This window comes from Chlamydotis macqueenii, chromosome 2, assembly GCF_036417535.1.
Source record: "Chlamydotis macqueenii isolate bChlMac1 chromosome 2, bChlMac1.mat, whole genome shotgun sequence".
NCBI classification, from domain to species: Eukaryota; Metazoa; Chordata; class Aves; order Otidiformes; family Otididae; genus Chlamydotis; species Chlamydotis macqueenii.
The window spans coordinates 111,709,426-111,727,491 of NC_141557.1; the positions used below are offsets into that span (position 1 = coordinate 111,709,426).

The 18,066-nt window shown below is 35.1% G+C and overlaps 1 protein-coding gene across 3 annotated transcripts in view; it reads right to left on the reverse strand.

The window, feature by feature from the left end:
* Positions 1–3,735: 3,735 nt before the first annotated feature.
* Positions 3,736–18,066, reverse strand: part of SMCHD1 (structural maintenance of chromosomes flexible hinge domain containing 1) — an 84,551-nt gene continuing 70,220 nt past the window's right edge. The window contains exons 38-48 of one of the 3 annotated variants that reach the window (XM_086740686.1): positions 16,143–16,269; positions 15,857–15,976; positions 14,363–14,448; positions 13,213–13,335; positions 12,755–12,945; positions 11,858–11,967; positions 10,436–10,506; positions 8,580–8,751; positions 6,417–6,575; positions 5,595–5,712; positions 3,736–4,583 (exon numbers count right to left, since the gene is read on the reverse strand). In XM_086740686.1, the coding sequence (XP_086596812.1) occupies positions 4,475–4,583; positions 5,595–5,712; positions 6,417–6,575; positions 8,580–8,751; positions 10,436–10,506; positions 11,858–11,967; positions 12,755–12,945; positions 13,213–13,335; positions 14,363–14,448; positions 15,857–15,976; positions 16,143–16,269 (1,386 nt within the window). In that variant the 3' untranslated portion in view covers positions 3,736–4,474. The remainder of the gene's footprint in view (positions 4,584–5,594; positions 5,713–6,416; positions 6,576–8,579; positions 8,752–10,435; positions 10,507–11,857; positions 11,968–12,754; positions 12,946–13,212; positions 13,336–14,362; positions 14,449–15,856; positions 15,977–16,142; positions 16,270–18,066) is intronic. The other 2 variants (XM_086740687.1, XM_086740688.1) reach the window with 2 other exon arrangements.

Sequence of the window (18,066 nt, forward strand, 5' to 3'; positions counted from 1 at the left end):
TACAGAAATAACATAGAACAGTAGAGGAATTTTGTGTATGCATATACATATACATGGTTTTGTGTGTGTACGCACATGCACATGTCTATACTTTTTATGAAACAGAAATGATCCCTGCTGCTGAAGCCTGGGGAGATGATCTGGTGTGGCAGGAATGTCAAAATCGCTGGATACACCCTTTCCAGCAACAGGCAGAAAGGGAGGCTAATAGCTACTTTATACTGAAAGATACTGCTACCATCAGTAAAATGTGTTTTAATTCCTAGAGGATAAGCAAACAGACTTTTAAAAATGAAAATACTAAAATTAATTTAGGCTTCTCCTATACTGGACTGCATCCTGGCAGGTGAAAAGGAATTGACTGCAGATATGTTCGGTGATGATTGCCTGAGTGGAAACCATTATATTTGCTGCATGCTAATGAAATGCAGTCTTACCCGGCTTTGTTTCCTAAATATGAAAAAAAATTGAAGCAGAATTTATTGGGAGAAAATGTTGATGCATGAAGGCAGATGACATTTTAATTACCATTCCTTACTAATACTTTATTAAATGTCCATAAAATTACGCCACCACAACCCCCGCCACCTTAATAATCATTAAAATCTTTGATTAAGAACCCTTGTTCCACTGGCTGGGAAAAGAGATGAAAAAAAGACCTTTAAAAACAATGCTGACTCCTTGGCTGCTATCACATGGACAAAAAAAGAAAGTTAAAGAGAAGTACACTTGAGGAGCCAGAAAATACAAAACTGTGATAAAGGAAGATGAAGGTATCAGTAGAAAATGACTGCTAGGATTAACAACAAAAAGAAATGGAAAGTCTGAAGCAAAGTGGCTCCTAGAACGGTGTAATCACCCAAACAATTAAGTTCTTCGATTGAATCATAGAATGATTTGGGTTGGAAGGGACCTTTAAAGGTCATCCAGTCCAACCCCCCTGCAAGGAGAAGGGACATCTCCAACCAGTTCAGGTTGCTGAGGGCCCTGTCCAACCTGGCCTTGAATGTTTCCAGGGATGGGGCACCAACCACTTGTTCCAGTGTTCCGCCACCCTCATCATTCCTTTTATCTAGTCTGAATCTGCCCTCTTTCAGTTTAACACCACTACCCCTTGTCCTATCTCAACAGCCTTACTAAAAAGTCTGTCCCTATCTTTCTCAGAAGTTCCCTTTAGGTACTGAAAGGTCACTATAAGGTGTCCCTCTTCTCCGCGCTGAAAAGCCCCAACTCTCTCAGCCTGTCCTCATAGGAGAGGTGCTCCAGCCCTCTGATCATCTTCATGGCCCTCCTCTGGACCCTCTCCAGCTGGTCCATGTCCTTCTTATGTTGGGGACTCCAGAACTGGATACAGTACTCTAGGTGAGGTCTCATGAGAGCAGAGTAGAGGGGCAGAATCACCTCCCTTGACCTGCTGGCCACACTGCTTTTGATGCAGACCAGGATACAATTGGTCTTCTCGACTGTGAGCGCACATTGTCAGCTCATGTCTGGCTTTTCACTCACCAGTACCCCAAGTCTTTCTTGGCAATCCCTTCATCCCACAGCCTGTATTGATACTGGGGGTTGCCCCAACCCAGGTGCAGGACCTTGCAGTTGGCCCTGTTGAACCTCATGAGGTTCATATGGACTGACTACTTGAGCTTGTCCAGGTCCCTCCTACTCAGCTTCTTGACAGGGTACAGTCAAGTATGCGCACTAGTTCCCATTGCAGACAGCACTGCACTGGGGCCCATGTGCCTCTTTGAGTCTCTGTTGGGAAAAAAAGGGAGGTGAGGTCTTGTCTCCCTGGGCTGGGAGAGATGCCAGCAGCCAAAAGGGAACCAAGAGGACTCCCAGTCAGCCCCATTCTGCAGCTGGTGCCACTGGCTGCAGTACTGTTAGGGCCTGTCCTGATGTGCCTGCAGCCCACTCCTCCATCCCATCACCCCCCAAGCCCTGCTTAGCAGCTGCTCCATATCCCTGTGGTGGAGCTGCAGGCAGCAGCCCTTCCCCACCTGCAGCTGCTTCCAGCCTCCATCAGAAACCAGCTCCTCAGTCCTGTGAGGTGGCCAAGGCCCCAGCTAGAACTGCTTTCTCTCATGTTTCCTGCACCACTCCTCCACCAGCCCCTCATGAAATCAGTGAGGACAACATACACACCCTAGTTTTTAGTCCCTAGTTTGCTTTGTTACGGAGTACTGAATAGTTACAGGAAAAAAAAAGAAGAAAAAAAAAAAAATCACACTTACCTTCAGAGCTTGAGTGTTTTGTCAGGACCAAATCAGTTGCCCTAAACAGCTACGCAAAGCAGGAACTTGCACTGTAATAACCTGCAATCACTCTGATGAAAAATCCTGAAAATTCCCTGGTGAAATTTCCTGAAATCTCCAACAGCTATTGCACAACTCTGGAAACCATTCTTAATTTCCCGTTTGCTTCTTCCAGCAGGCAGATATATCACATGATGCTGGTAGTGCCTATTCTGACCACTGAAGGGAAGAGATGAATTTCAAAAGGAAATATTTCTGCTAGAATAGGTATTTAATCAAATAGAACTCAAGGTCATCCAGTGGTTGAAGGTTGAGGCTTGGCAGGTGTCAGAAATAAAATAAATGCATTTAAAAGAAGTACTACTGAGTAACTTAGTGTGGTGGGACAATTTCTTACATGGCAAACCCTCCATTATGGCTACTTGGTTGAAGTCTTGATGTCTAAATTTAGAAAAACAGAAAAAATGGCTGAGGCAGGGCTAGCGTAGTCATTGGCTGTTGTTATGTTATACTTGAATATATTTATTCTCTTTAAGAATAGGACAAATTTATGCCTAAAATAATTTAGATTACCATTAAGACATGAGGTTTCGGAGAACCTTTCACTGCAGAATGCATTGCATCCTTAATTTGGAGAAATTTCATTTTATTAGAAATGTCATAGAGATGTGCACCAGTGACCAGCATTCTGAAACTTCAGGTGGGATGCCATAATGTCTTTTTAAGTTTAAAGTTCCTTTTCAGAAAAGCTGTATATAAAATGCTTGTTGCTGGGTGACTGTAAATCAGTAGATCTGGTATCAACTTTCACTCGAAAGCAGAAATTCTTTGAGGCTGGTGTGAACCAACATGTCCACACCCTTGAAGACCTTTTTCTGCTATGTTCTTTATTTAAATAGCTTCAAATAATAGTTACATACTGTCTCAAGTTTATCTTTCTACTCTTGCCTTATCTTTTTCATCCAGTCAAGCCTATTTCCAGCTTCTCACTCTGACCATGGCTGAAATTGTATCTTCAATCATGTCTGGTCCTTCCTGCCCTGTACATTACTGACATCGTTGTGATGCAGACCACTAGAGGTGATTTTGGATTGGGTTGTTTTTTTTTTTTTCCCCTCATTTACTTGTTGACTATTTTCTGTAGCATTTTTAGATTCTATTTCTTAATCCATGGAAACTTTAATTTTCTTTAGGTATTTATGAAAGTTAACAGGATTTTTTTTTTTTTTTTAAAGCTGGAGACATGATTATTTTACCCTCTAGTTTACATCTCCATTTCCAACTCTTAAAATGCATACATACAGTTCAGCTGTAAAGATTTTTCTTTTTTTGCTTTGTGACGTTACAGTTTCCTACTCACAGCCTTCTGTAATAGTTACATTTTTGGTATCAAGGACCAATTTAAGGATGAATTTTTGATCTGTTTAAGCAGTGAGGTTCTTTTATGAGGGTTATGGTAATACAGGTGTTGAAAAGTGATTAGCACTATATCATATCTCATTTGCACCCATGAAGTATCCCTCCTCACCACTCTCCTAATCCATTAAAAGAGCCTCCTAGGAAATCTGTTACACTTTTCATACTCACAAGTTACTGCTTTGTTTTTTCCGTTGGCACTGTCTGAAGGAGATATGAATTCTCACGTCAACACCCTGGACACAGCCTTAGATACTGGCTTGTTGTTAACTGTCTGAAGACTCTACAAATGGCTGTGTTTAGATCTCAGTATATCGCTACTCAAACCCTCTCTTTTAAATTTATATTACCTTGACATCTCATCTGTCAAAAAATAGGAGTCCAGAAAGTTCTCTTCCCCAAGACAGCCAGGGATGTTTTTTTAAATGAAAATCCCATTTCATGGGATTCAACACAATCTGTTGACTTAATTATTACAACGGATTATATTGGCAGTGCTTTGTACTGAAGCAGTTTTATTGAAAAGATTGATTTTTTTTTTCATAAATAAAAAAGGATATATTTTAAACTTTTTTCACACATGAACATAAAAACTCTGAAAGCTTTTAGAAATGAAAATTAACTATATAAAAAGTAGGCTATCAATGTTAAATACTTAAATTTTTGTTACTACTAACTGAAATATGTTTATATCTTGTATCAGTATAAAAATCTTCATGTTAATGAGTAATACAATACAAATATTGCCTTTAACTGAATGTATTCACATTTTCAATACACAGCTATTTCCAGCAAGTCTCATCAGTCTATGCCTTTCTCTTTCGTGGAGTTCCATTAAGTTCTGAAGGGGATATTTGCAGTGCTTGCTGCTGCTGCTGCTGCTTCTTTGTGGGAGAAGAGATCCATTCTTCTGAGCTAAACAAAAGCATAGCACAGTAGCTTACAAACCAAGCTCTTTTTTTCTATGTATTTTAATTTTTTATACATATTTCATATATTTGATGCAAAAGCATAGAGCTCCCACTAGCATAAATATTTTAAACCCCACGTTTGTGCAGAGTTCCTTATTCTTGTATTTATTTTGTTAAAATTAGGAATAGCATCAGGCTAATATTAGATAGTTTAAATACATAATCACTTCAGTTCTCTATGTGTGCATTAAAAAATTAGTAACAAATATAAATAACAGAGACATAGTAATAGTAAAAACCTCATTCTGAGATTTATGAAACACAACTGAGTAAGATTTAAATAATATCAAAAATACAACCATAGTTCAGCAAAGACAATGACGCAATAATCATAAGGGCAGACATGAGAAATGGAAAGTCAGTTCTATGTCATTTTAAAGATACAGAGTTACAGATTTCCTTGATTTTTTGGTGTGTGTACAAATGTTCACTGGCCACAGAGGCAATGTAGAACTAGATACACAGGTAAAAAGATAACTGTGTTAAACACTTTACTACCAGCTCACCTCAGACAGTTACTCTGAAAAAAGTTATGAAAGAATGACTCTGTTCTGTAAGAATGACTCTTTCTCTATTTGTCTGCCCAGTACCTGACATCGAACCTTAAAAGAGTTTACGGACAAAGCCATATCAAATACTTTTGAGGTGTAATAGAGTTGAATATACCAGACAATACGGGGAATGTGAATGCACGAAGATGCCCATCAATCAGTTAATAAAGAGAAACAGAATTAGAGTTATCAAGCAAATTTTGATATCAAGCTTAAATAACAGCACAAACTTTAAAGGAAATAAAAATTACCTTGAAAATCAGCCTTACACAAACTCTTGTTGCTTACTGTATAAAAACAAAACAAAACAAAAAAAAACAAACTCCCATGCAGAAAAAACAAACTAGTTTTTGCTTCGAATTCAGGATACGGGAAAGTAATGACTAGATTCAGAACAGACTTACCTATACAATTTTTTTACTGTTTCTCTTCGCATTCTTTTGGGAGGGATGGGGGTGTCTGTCATATCTAGTATTACAGGGTGAAGTAATGATTCAGTGACTTTATCTGACGGAGTCATACCTACGAAAAAGTTGTAAGTAAGAACAAATTAAAAAAATATTAATCCTATTGGTTATAAGTGGGTTCTATAACAGTAGTGTTAAACCTTTGAAGTAATGCTTTAGACATGCCATAAATTTTATAGTTACCCTTATGCCTGAAACTGAGTTCAAAGATGAGAAGTAAAACCATTTGCTTTATTTACAGTTGCAACAAAGTAAATGTTGGTTTTTAAATTATATTTTCAAATACCATAAATTATTTAATACTGACATAAAAATATTTCTAACCAAGAAATACTATGCTTGCAGCATTAGGGGTGTTTCTTTTTACAGTACAATGTTTTGATTGTGTTTCCTTAGCAAAAGCAATTCAGCTTTTTACTATGCAGTCATTTGAAAAAGAATGTCAATGTTCTCTACCATTGGGCCAGCCGGACTAACAGTTATATAATCTCACATTAGTGAGATCATAGTTCCATGTTCACAAGACACTAACTGACCACATTTTTAATTACAGGGCAGTGCTGGGCTGGGCAATATCCACAGCATCATGCTACATACAGTTTTTCTATTCTTTCCCTAAAATGAGACATGTCTAAGCTCTTAATTAATTTTAACAATCTTCCTTCATAGCCTGAACTTGTTAGTTTGTAAGAGTAGAATACATCTGGATGCACTTAACAGTTCTCCTTTGGGACACCAAAATACAATACAATAACCTACCCAATTTTTGTTCTATTAGCTTGAGACTTTTCTCTTGTTCGGCAAGTTCCTGTTTTTTCTTTAACATTTCTGGAGTGTTCAGTGACTGCAAATGTAACTCAAGGTCCTTATTCACATTATCAAGTTTCACCAATGCTGCACGGTATTGCTGAAGAAGATCTAATTGAAGAATAAAATAATAAAACACATAACAGTAAATAAGTGGTCATTTTGAGTTAGAAGGCTACCAAATACAATCCAGAAGTTGTATAAGATTTGCAAGAAAACATGTATTTCAAAAAGCACTACTTAAAAAAACCCACCCAAACTTACAGTGGAGCAGGGGCTGTTAAAATAACTATAAAGACAGACTGATTTCTCTTTTCTTTTTGAGCCTGTATCTTGGATCACAGAAAAGTACCACTGAACTCTGAAAATGACGTGGCAAACAGATATTTCTTTACACATCCTGTTGCTTGTGTGCTCCAAACAGAATTCTCTACCTTTGATGGCATTAAATGTGCTTGTAGTATGTTTTGCTTTTAGTGCTACAGAGCTGAAGCTTGTACTACTGACTAGAATTCTAGTCCACCTTGTGGAACAAAAGAACATTCACTGAGTTTCACTTTTTCCCACCTATGGAAATTTAAACAAGGAGACAGCAGTAGACTTAGGCAAACAAGGGCATATTTTGCTGACAAACTTTGCTCCTCTTTTAACATAAAAGATGAAGAATTTTTCTTTGTCCAGGCATTGCATAAATATGTCAAGTAATAAATAAAAGGTTCAAGCATATTAGCCCAGGCTCATTCATTTTACTTTGTGATGAATATGAGGTAGCTTGCAGAAAACTTAACTGAACAGTAAATTACCTTACAATTGCCACAGGGTGAAAGCACTCAGATAGTTCCTGCAGACTGACAAAAGGCACTGTAAATTCTTACTACAGTTTATTTGGAAGTACCTTGTCAGTGGAATCACAGTTTGAGTAACTACTTTGTGTTAGAAACACAGAAGAGCAAGTCAGAACTAATGTTAAGGCTGAAATTCAGTTCAAAAGAAGTCTTGTGTAATGAGGTACTGTCCTTTATATGGAATTTCACTACTATTTTCCTTTGAATGTCTAGTAACTATCCAAGTGAAATTAAAACATGCCCTTTTCTTCTACCATGATTGTTCCTGTTCTGAGTTATAGACAATTCCAATTTAATTCACATTGGGTAATAACTGAGTTCAACAATTGAAAATGTGTCGATGGACAAATATAAAGTGTGCTAAAACAAGCATATTTCAGTCTGTAGCTGAAATGTTTACTATGTTTTTCCTACATGTAACATTTTTACTGAAATGCCTAGGAAAGATCATCTTAGTCTTTTTTCTCTTTTAACTGGTCAATGTTAAATAGTTTGCTCACATAAGGCTACTCCAATAGGTACATGTGTTTGCTCTCTCTCATTCTCCCTCCCCTCCTCTCCATTGCACAATTCTAGGAATACTGTAATGGAAGAACTTCATGTCCTTTCTTTTGAAAAGTAAGTATTTAAGAACAACCTTATTTGTGAGTAAGACTTAAATGTTTTACAAATCAGTTAGGTCAGCTGTTACATATCAGAAGCTGCAATCTTCTAACCTCATTTAACCTTTATTCTGAAAGGAAGAATTGAAGCACATAATGAAATATAAGTGATCCCACAGGAAATACACGGTATCTTCCTGTTAGGGAAATAACGTAGATGTTGTGCAGGACTCCGATGAGAACACGGATTTTTTCTGTCATGGCTTCATAGAGCTTACTTGCATAGTAAGAAATTCTAAATTGATGTATGGTGTTTCCGGAGGAGAAAGACCTGAAACATCTGTTTTTCAAGGATGCTGGAATTCAATCGGCTCAAGCTTCTCATGTCTGCTGTCTGAATGATTACAACTGCTTATACTCTTTCTTTAGCAAGACTAAGAAAAATGGGAAATATCTCATTATTATTATTCTTTTATTTCAAGAAATTTAACAGCTATAAGGTTTTAAGAAAAGGGAAATTCATAAACAGGACATTGGGCAGGTCACATTTCTAAAATATCTTTATGCTAAATTGAAAATGTTTCTTCTTATATTAAATAAGAAAATAACAAACATAGGCAAGCAATATAATTTTGGAAGTTCTGTGTTTCACGACTTCATCAACCCACCTATCTGTCCAGCGAAAGCACAGTAAAGTTTTGGCATGGGTGCTCCAAATACCATGCCTCTGAGTTTGTCCATTGGAGGAGCTTTATTCTGAAGGCCTCCAAATTTTCCATTGCTGCGAATCCTGTCTCCTTCCCTAGTCAGCAAAGTAGGGCAATGTGTAATTTTTACAACCTGCATAGGTACAAAAAAGGACACTAAATCAGTAACTCAGTGGAAAAATCTAAGTTTTCAGCAGTGCTGTTGTGAAGCTTTGTATCTTTCAACTACAAAGCAGCTTGTTCTCTAATAAGAACATATTTTATGAAATTACATTTAATGACTTTTCCTTTCAAGTAATAGAATCCATATATTAAAATTAAACAGCGCTGTTGGCAATTATGAAGACTAGATCTTTTGGGATTTTTTGTGTCCTCAGACCTTAACAGAACTCTTGAGGCAGAATTTAGATCTATACTGGGAAAAAGCTAATTATCAACATATACTATGATGTAATGGCAATAAACTTTATGTTAATAAAAAATGTGATCATTTCATCAATTATTTGATGAATATTTTTTTTTAATGCACAAGGTTTAAAGTGTCTAAATTCCAAGGGATTTATTTCTTATAACACATTCAATAAAACTTCCGTATAGTTGATGAAATTCACCTGTGGTGGGTGACTGAAACAAATGGGGTGACAGATTAACCAAGTGAAATGACCCAGACCTCATTTTGAGAAACAACCACATATACAAACTCCTTTTCCTCAACAGATACAGATGGTCAGTCTCCTGACACCGATTAACAATTGAGATCTGACTCTTCTGTTTGATTTTGCAGTAAAAAAATATATACTTTTTGATTAAAGAAGCACAGACAGTATTCACAGTTGAAAAATGGTAGCTATTTGTTCACATGATGGACACTGAGAGGGTTATAACACATGATGAAAATTAAAATATTACTGTCAAATATCCATTTTTTACTATGAATATATCCATATTTCTGAGATACTCTTTGCAAACATTCAAGACAGTCCTTGTTCCCAGGTTACCAGCTAGTGGTAGCCAACAAGAAGGGAATGGAATCAGAGTAGAAGAGCTACTCAGGCCCAGAGCAGAGAACAGGAAATCCATTCTGCACTGACTGTGAAAGATCAAAACAGGCCACCAATTTTAGATTACACCAGACATTCCTTGTTAACCTGTCGCTGTCTTAAGAACAATCATGCAGTACAATTTCTTACACTTCTGGAGAGGGGAAAAAAAAAAAAAAAAAAAAAAAAATATCCAGCCCAAAGAGCTTAATGTTTAATCAGTACAGTTCTACATTCTTATGCTGAATCATTATTTCAATTCTAGGAAACTCATAATCTGAAACAGAAAGCTCCCAGTCTCAGGACTTCCTCAGAGACTCCTGGCTGCTAAAATGTGTTCCATTAAACCTAAATAAAACAGGCCAGAAAAAAAAGTCTGTTAAGTTTCACATCAAGATTTTAGTAATTTTAGTGGATCTGAAATTTCATCATGTGCCTCAGACTCCTGTGTTTTATTATACATACAGGGACTAGGAAAATACTGAAGAATTTGCATTTAACACTAACAGCAAAATTGAAAATGTTTATCTTTAAAAACATGGTGCCATGCTTCATGGCAACAGTCACGTAATGGAATTTGTTGAATGAAGGTAATTTTGTCAGTGTCAAAAATAAAGATTTAATTCACTGTTAAGTGCATCGAGACTTACAGAGAGTAAGCACACTTACAGCTAATGCAGCATTAAACCTCGCAATTATTCTAAGTTTGTAATGTATTAAATATGTAGCTATATAATGTATTTGTTTTAAAAAATATCAAGAATGCTTGAAACATACCTCTTTTCTGTAATGGTTGGCAGCATCCAAGTTATCTATAATGATAGTGTCACCCAAGAGCATTCCAAACACTGAAAAACATAATTTTTTGAACCATGGAATTTCTCCACCACAAAATAACTTGAGTTTTGAAAAATCAATTCTGAGGCATCATTATTACAGCTTTTCAGGTAAGTGCAAGAGAAATAGCATGTGCATGATTTTTTTTCCAATGAAATTTTATTCTGAGATTGAGATAAATATGCAATCTTCTGTTTTCATAAAAAAACTAATAAAGAAAAAAATTTAGTATATTCAGTTGCCTTATGGCATAATTGACTGTATTTTCCACCAAGGTACTCTCTTGGTATCTTACATTTACATTTATGAAGACACACATAATAAAATCTCATGGTTTACGAAATTACATAAATGTTAATTTATGTAACTTTGAATTATGTTCTTGGTTTCTTAACATGTTTCTTAATATTCAATGGGTTATCAAAGAAAAACAAACATTCCAAGGCTGATGATCCAACTGATTTTAAGATCTTTCTTCTAATAAAAGACTGTTCTATATGAAGTCTAACTTGATGTAGCCTTGCATGAGATACGTCAAGCAATGTGGTTTTTAAATTCCCCCAGAAAAGTAATAGCTTACCTGCTAATGAAGGACACAAAGAAGAACTTACAGTTAAAGTTTTTGACGATATCAAACTTTTTGAAATTAAACTGGACTAAAAAATATTTTTTTATTAACAGCAGACAGGAATATTTCAATACCAGGAAGTTGAGAAGTAAAATGAAAAACTTATTGAACTATTTACAGATTCCACCTCTCAATATAAAGGAGTAGGTCTATCTAATTTAAGAAAACAAGTGTAGGAAAAGGTTGGTACTGCTACGTTGTTAGAAATGATGGTTCCCTAAACTGAAATCTACATAAAAACTGAAAGCTTATTCTTACTGTAACTACTTAAGTATAACATATATAGTCATGCACACTTTGGTCTAAGTGTACATAGATCCATGCATTACACATTTTTGAGAGGAACAGGACCGGAAAAAACAGCCTAACAAAAGCAGTAACTTCTGCAATATGAAAACTAGTATAATGATTGTCAGTTTCTGCTTATATGAGCTTGGGAACAAGATAATGTTGCAGTAATTTAAATAAGAAAAAAACCTCTAGTATATATAGTAGAGAAAATAAAAAGAAGACAACAAACAGAAGGTAGCAATCATTGCTGAAATTTTCACAACTGTTGTTTTCAAATACTTAGTGCTAATGTCATGCTCTTTTTACCAGCAGACCTCACGAGGAACGTACACTGGAATTTGCAAATATCTCAAGACTACTGAATGGGTTACGATTTGTGATGTTTCTGTAATTCATTTATTAAAAATACAGAAGTTATGAACAATTTCTTTAACATAATTTACCTGTTTGGCAATGCTCTACATTATCTGGAAATGTTAACAGATCTCTGGCAAATACAGGATTTCCAATAGGTTTGAAGAAGATTTTTCCATTTCTTAAGTGAGGTAAAGGCCTAGTTAAAGAAAGCAGAAAGTGAGGGAGAAAAGAAGAGAAAAAAGTAATTTGTCCATATTTCATTATTACTTCTGACAATCTAGTCAGAAATCTCAAACTTAACGGAATGCATCTTAACACTTCCACATTAGGTGCTATATCATCTCAACATTATCTGAAATGCCAGTTATATTGAAGATTCTTTGGTGAAATGCTGATTTGTAATAAGACATAAATCCAACAAATTCATATAACTAATTTTAGGGATAAGTTTTAAGACACCATACATATATGTATTTTGGACCTTATAAATACATCTGCATATCAGATCTTTTCTAAAAAGCACTCTTTATTATATTAGCAGTCATCTTCATAAGGGAATTATTTTCAGGTACAGAATTATTATACCTTCATCTTCCAGGAAATCAAAACAGCAGAATGAATTTCTATTACTACACGTGATCTTAGGGAACATACTCTGGAATTGGATTTTTAAAGATGTTAGAACTAGAATTTTTTTAAAAAAAGTTCTTGTTCTAGAAAACATGTAGAAATGAAGAAAAAAAGTGGCAAATTATCTTCTCTTATTTTAAGAGAAACACCCTATTAAATAATGCACAGTTAAAGACATAAAGCTAGGATTTCAGCTAACACTTCAAGTGACATTACTGTTGCTATGATTATGAAGTCATAAACTTTATACTTCGAATCTCTAATGGAAGTCAAGCTTAAAAAATAAACTAAGACAAAACAGAAGTTTAAGAAGTATGTAATATAAATGCAGAAGTTTCATTGTTTTTCTCTACCTGTTCCAATCTGGGAGTGTCTTCTTGTAAATAGAATCAAGGGGTAACACTTGTTGTCGACCCTGAGTTTCATCAAAAATAGAACGAGCGGCTTCAGTAGTCAGTGTGATCACACAGTCCATGTCACTTGCCAAATGCCAAGAGATGACTTTTGCTGCTTCGTTATCCTCAATTTGTGCTAAATGTGCAATCTGTATCAGAGAAGTTAGAACAGTCAAAATAGAAGACAAGACCACCTCCCCTTTTCATAGTAATCACAGTCATCCTGCAACATCAATCAGACATTTAATTCCCTTGTTGATGGCTCTGTTAGAAGAGCTAGCCATCTAATGGGTTGAGAATGCTATCTTCTTTTCAATACTCCTCAAAAATCACTTGCACATTTGGTTGGCTCATTTTTCATCACTACCACCTAGCGGAACCAAAAAAACTAATTTGAAGACTGAGAAAAAACTCACCTTGCCTAAAATATCTTGATTGCCTTTTGGATAGTTTGGGAGCATGCAAGTTCGCCTCGGCTGTTTCATTACTCCTTCTTGATCCAACATCTTTTGTTTTATAAGAGAATCCACATACTGAAGCTGAGAATTAAAATTTAAAGTTAGCAAGCATGTATCATTGGGCTGAGCTGCAGAAGTAGTTACTTCACTTGTTGTAATCAAGTTCCTCACAAAAAACATTAAATAATCTGAAACAGACTCAATATATAGAGGACCACTGTATGTAATTGTCACTGCAATTGTGACTATGAACTTTTTTATTACTCCTTTTTTTTTTTTTTTTTAAAAAAAAGAAAAAAATATTTTTAGGGGGCTTTTTGCGAAGAGCTACCAGAGCTTGATTAAAGCAAAAACTGAAGAAAGTTTGAATCAGTAGGAAAAGGCAACCACAAATGTACAAAAATAAACCATTTTAGAAAAGGACTACGTCTAGGCCTGAAAAATTTAGCCAGCAGAGGGAACTTGGGTATCATGACTGCAGAATTGTGTATAATTTAATTTTACTGATTTCTGATTAATGACTGTAAGATTTGTTTTTATGCGATCTAAAGATAACCGATAATTTACATATTTTTTTCCAAAATGTTAGTAGTTTGGAAATTTTCTTCAAGAAGTTTCTTTAAAATATAATTGGATCTTTATGGGAAATTAGCAGTGGAGTACATTGTCCTAAATCTTTCAAACTTACTTTTACACCAACTTTGTCAGTAACATATGAAATTCACTAATTCTCTGAAAAGAAGTGTTTTCCGTTGGTCTACTTATGCCAGAATACATCCAGAGTATATTGATCAGCCTGCAAAAATCCATTATTAAAACTAGCAGTACCAGTAACACAATTGGTAACCTTAGCAGAAAGGCAAAAACAAGATCAGGATATAAAAGAAGTTTTTCTCATTTCTCTAGCAGTTTCTTTAAGAGACAGTCACACTAGCAGAACAGTAAAAAAAAAAAAAAATTAAGTTTGGCACCAATCTACAAATTTTCTGGGGTTTGGTAACAGGTGCTTGTGTATATACCACTGTGATTCAATAATGTGGTATCAATTTCATATTAAGATTGTAATATATTAAAATAAATCCAGAGTTTAGTAATAAATAAGCCGTACTGTGTTTGCCTGTGGTAATTCAATTTGGTGTTTTTTCAGTTCATTCCTCAGGTGAGTTTCTCTTGTTTCAGCTTGTTTAACTTGACCTGAAACCAATAAAATCAACAGAGAATAAGGAAGTATTAGAAAGCAACAGGACATTTATTACAGAATTTCTTACAACTTTTCAAAATTATGCCACCCACAGCTGATGGTATCTATTTCTCGATTTCAGCACAGAATACCAGAATTTGTCCACAAAAATCTTGTGATTTGTCCAGCTAGTAAGTAAGCAGTTGCTATCTTCTTCAGCTTCAGGAAGCAACGGGGCTAGTCCTTAGATTAGTCTGAGCATGTAAGCTCTTTTTTCTTTTCAGCCTCAACTATCTTTCCAAATTGTTTTCCAACATGCAAAATGGCAAGAGGGATGGGAAGAGTGGTAGCTGGCACTACCCTCTTTTGTCTTTTATACGGTACGTCACTTTCTGGACACTATTTCCTCAACTCTTATATCTGAACTGAAGCAATTTTGAAAACAAGTGAGTAAACAAGTGAGTTGCTTCCCACTCTCTCAATTCAAACAGGTTTATATTTGGAATATTTAAGCATAAAGTATAATGTGCTCTAACTTCCTCTCTAGAGATGTGCAAAAATCTCCAAATATGAAGCAAAACTTTTTGCTTTTTACACTGGAATTCAGGAATTTGCATCCATAGTGGAAACAAGCAGTAACAAGTAACGGAAACATAGCCCTGTACTAAAATTACAAGGAACAGCAGCATCTTCTAATTCCAGTATGCTTTATTTATATTTAGTGATTACTTAAAATAAAAATTCAAACTGCATCTATTAAAACAAACCTTCTGATCAGCAGACAGGATGATTCAAACAAAAAAATAATGCAAAGAAAACATTTCCTCATCTCTCCTATTCCCATAAACAACTACCCTAAGACTGGCTCTGCTGTTTAACAGACTTTTTAAAGGATCACATTTGCTGAAGAACATAGAGATAAACAATGAATACTTACACAATACTTTTGAATAACGTATGTAGGGTCAAACGTAGGGGGAAATAGTAACATTTTGAAAATGTAAGACTAATGTTTTGAAAGAGAATTATCTATAGTTCATTGTCTAAAACAGTTTTTAGAAAACTGCTGAGTTTCCAGATGGATGAGCATACACATATCTATTGCAAAGATGGGAGTGCAAGGCAGTCATGGAAAAAAAGAATCAGACCACCAACTTCAACGTTTTATTCCTCCTTTTGACATAAGTCATTCTACTTCTGACATAAGACATTATACTTCAAAACAAGACCCTTTATAGGTAGGTCCAACCAAACAACTAGATGTTTCCTGCTAAGAAAAGATATATTCCTTTTTGCTCCCCTCTAATTACTGTATCTCATGATTTCAAGACCTATTTTTCTCCACCTCTCTACATTTTCAAAATTCTTAAAGGGAAAAGTTTAATTTCTGGGAAATTTATTTATATATTGGATTGAACTTACATTTCATTTCAGTTACAAGCTGATTAGTAGTATCAAACCAATTTCTGTAAAGACTTATGGACTGAGATAATTGGTCTCTCTCCCTTGTAAGCGTTGCCATCTGTTGCTGCTTCTTGAAATCTACAGAAATAAATTTATATATTTTTAGAAGAAAAGACAGTAGCATACTTGGTTTAAACATCAGCAAAAATCTATTAAGCTATTAAACAGATCTTAAGAAGTATTATGGACCTAAAAATAGTTGGTTCTAAGGAAAAGCAAGCACTTTAGAGTAACTGAAACCTACCATTGTAAAACATAAATGACAGGCGGTATGGTTCCAAAGGTTTTTTCAAAGCTGGTAGATCTGGCTCAAATACAAGAATATATTCAGTGCTATCTCTTCCAGGACTGTTTTCAGCCAGCACTAGATTCTAATAAAACAAACACACACACATAAGTTTATGTTCACACTTGAGGTAACACACAAAATAAAACAAACATTCTTCAAATACTAAATCTTATAAAGTTACCTAACATAAGATGTCTGTACAATATTACTACAGTTTTAAGTATTGGCTTGGAAATGCCTTTTATACCTAATAAAAAAAGCAAAATACTAAGATTTAACAGTAACTATTTTATTTAAGAATTAAGATTGTCATTTTACCTGTTTAAAGAGTCTTATTGCTTTTGGCCATGTATTTTATTTAAGAGACATATGCTCAGAAAAAATATTATCTGCACTGTCCCATAAGCAAGATTTCCTTGGATGTACTTCATTCAGCATGTGAACAAATGCAAACAGAACATTAAAAAGAAAGATCCCATGTATAAATAGAGAAAGAAAAAGAAACTATTCCCAGTGCTCAGTTAAAGTTACTGCTGTTACCATGGAAGTAGACAGCAGGTCCCAAATGAATGAACAGTATCTATCCAAATATTAACATGAACATCCCATTTCTTATCAGTTCCTTGCTAAAAAGACAAACTAAATCCTTTGTCTTTCTTCACAAACACAGGAAATATTATAAAACTATAAAGAATGGTAAACAGAAATAAAATTAGTATAGGTAACATCTAAATGTGCTGTTACTTTGGGAAAGGTATCATGCATAAAATGAATAATGCTTATAATAAAACTCATACTGTTTCCACCTTTAACATGTAGAAATTGCTACTCAACTGGCCAAATCAAGAGAGAGGTGGTTGCAGCCTAAAAGAAGAGATAGATATATAACCTTCAAAGATAGTTTTCATGGCTTTCAAAAATATTGCAGCTACATATTTAATCAGGAGAAGTCTGTAGTGGAAGTACCTTTCCTTAGAAAATTTACACTGATAAAAATCTAAACATTTTCCTTCATTAAACAAGTTTAGTATTCCTGAACCTCAGTGTAAGGGTGAACATATCAGTTTATCAGCTTCATCATACTGGCATTAATTGCACATGATTATATTTATGAACAAGACGGAACAATTTCAAGATACTTGGGGAAAAAAAAACAAACAATACTAGTGTGTCCTCCCCTCCACATTACTCGTCATATGAAAAGTACATTGCATCACAACCAGTTCTGTGAGTTGTCTAAAGTTAGAGAACTCAGTATAAGCTAGACAACTGAAGAGGGGAAGAGATACAGGATTCACTGAAATGGAATTACTTCCAATAGAAGACTAGGGAATACAAGTTACTGTCAAAAGCAGTAGGAGCTCATCAGATCACAGGAACGAGAAAGCAGAAGCATGTAAACTCCATCCCCCAATAAACTAGGAATATATAAGTAGAAAGAAAAAGCATCTGCTTACCCCCCCCTCCCCAATTCAAAATAAGTCAAACAAAAAAAACCCCAAACATGCACCCTACATTTCATAGGTTGTTAGGTTAGTCCCTGAAGCAAGACTGGAGTGTTTAGGTTACAATGGCTCAAGAGTAGGTTACTAGCATATGGAGATGAAAAAAATGTTACTTCTGCATTGATGAGGAGTCTGAGAAATTTTCCAGTAATTTTATCTGAACTGTCAGAGTCCTCTCTATGGGGTTATTATTCCCCTCAACAGTATGAAGTTTTAAACATCTGTTCAAATTTCTACCACAACTGTAAATGAAACATTTGTGGAGAAAAGTGCTGTTTTCTTAGACCAGTGGTTATAGTTGACTTTTGCACTTTTTCCCACCTCATCTGTCCAAGAAAAATGTCTTCACAAATCAATTAATTTATTACTTCTGA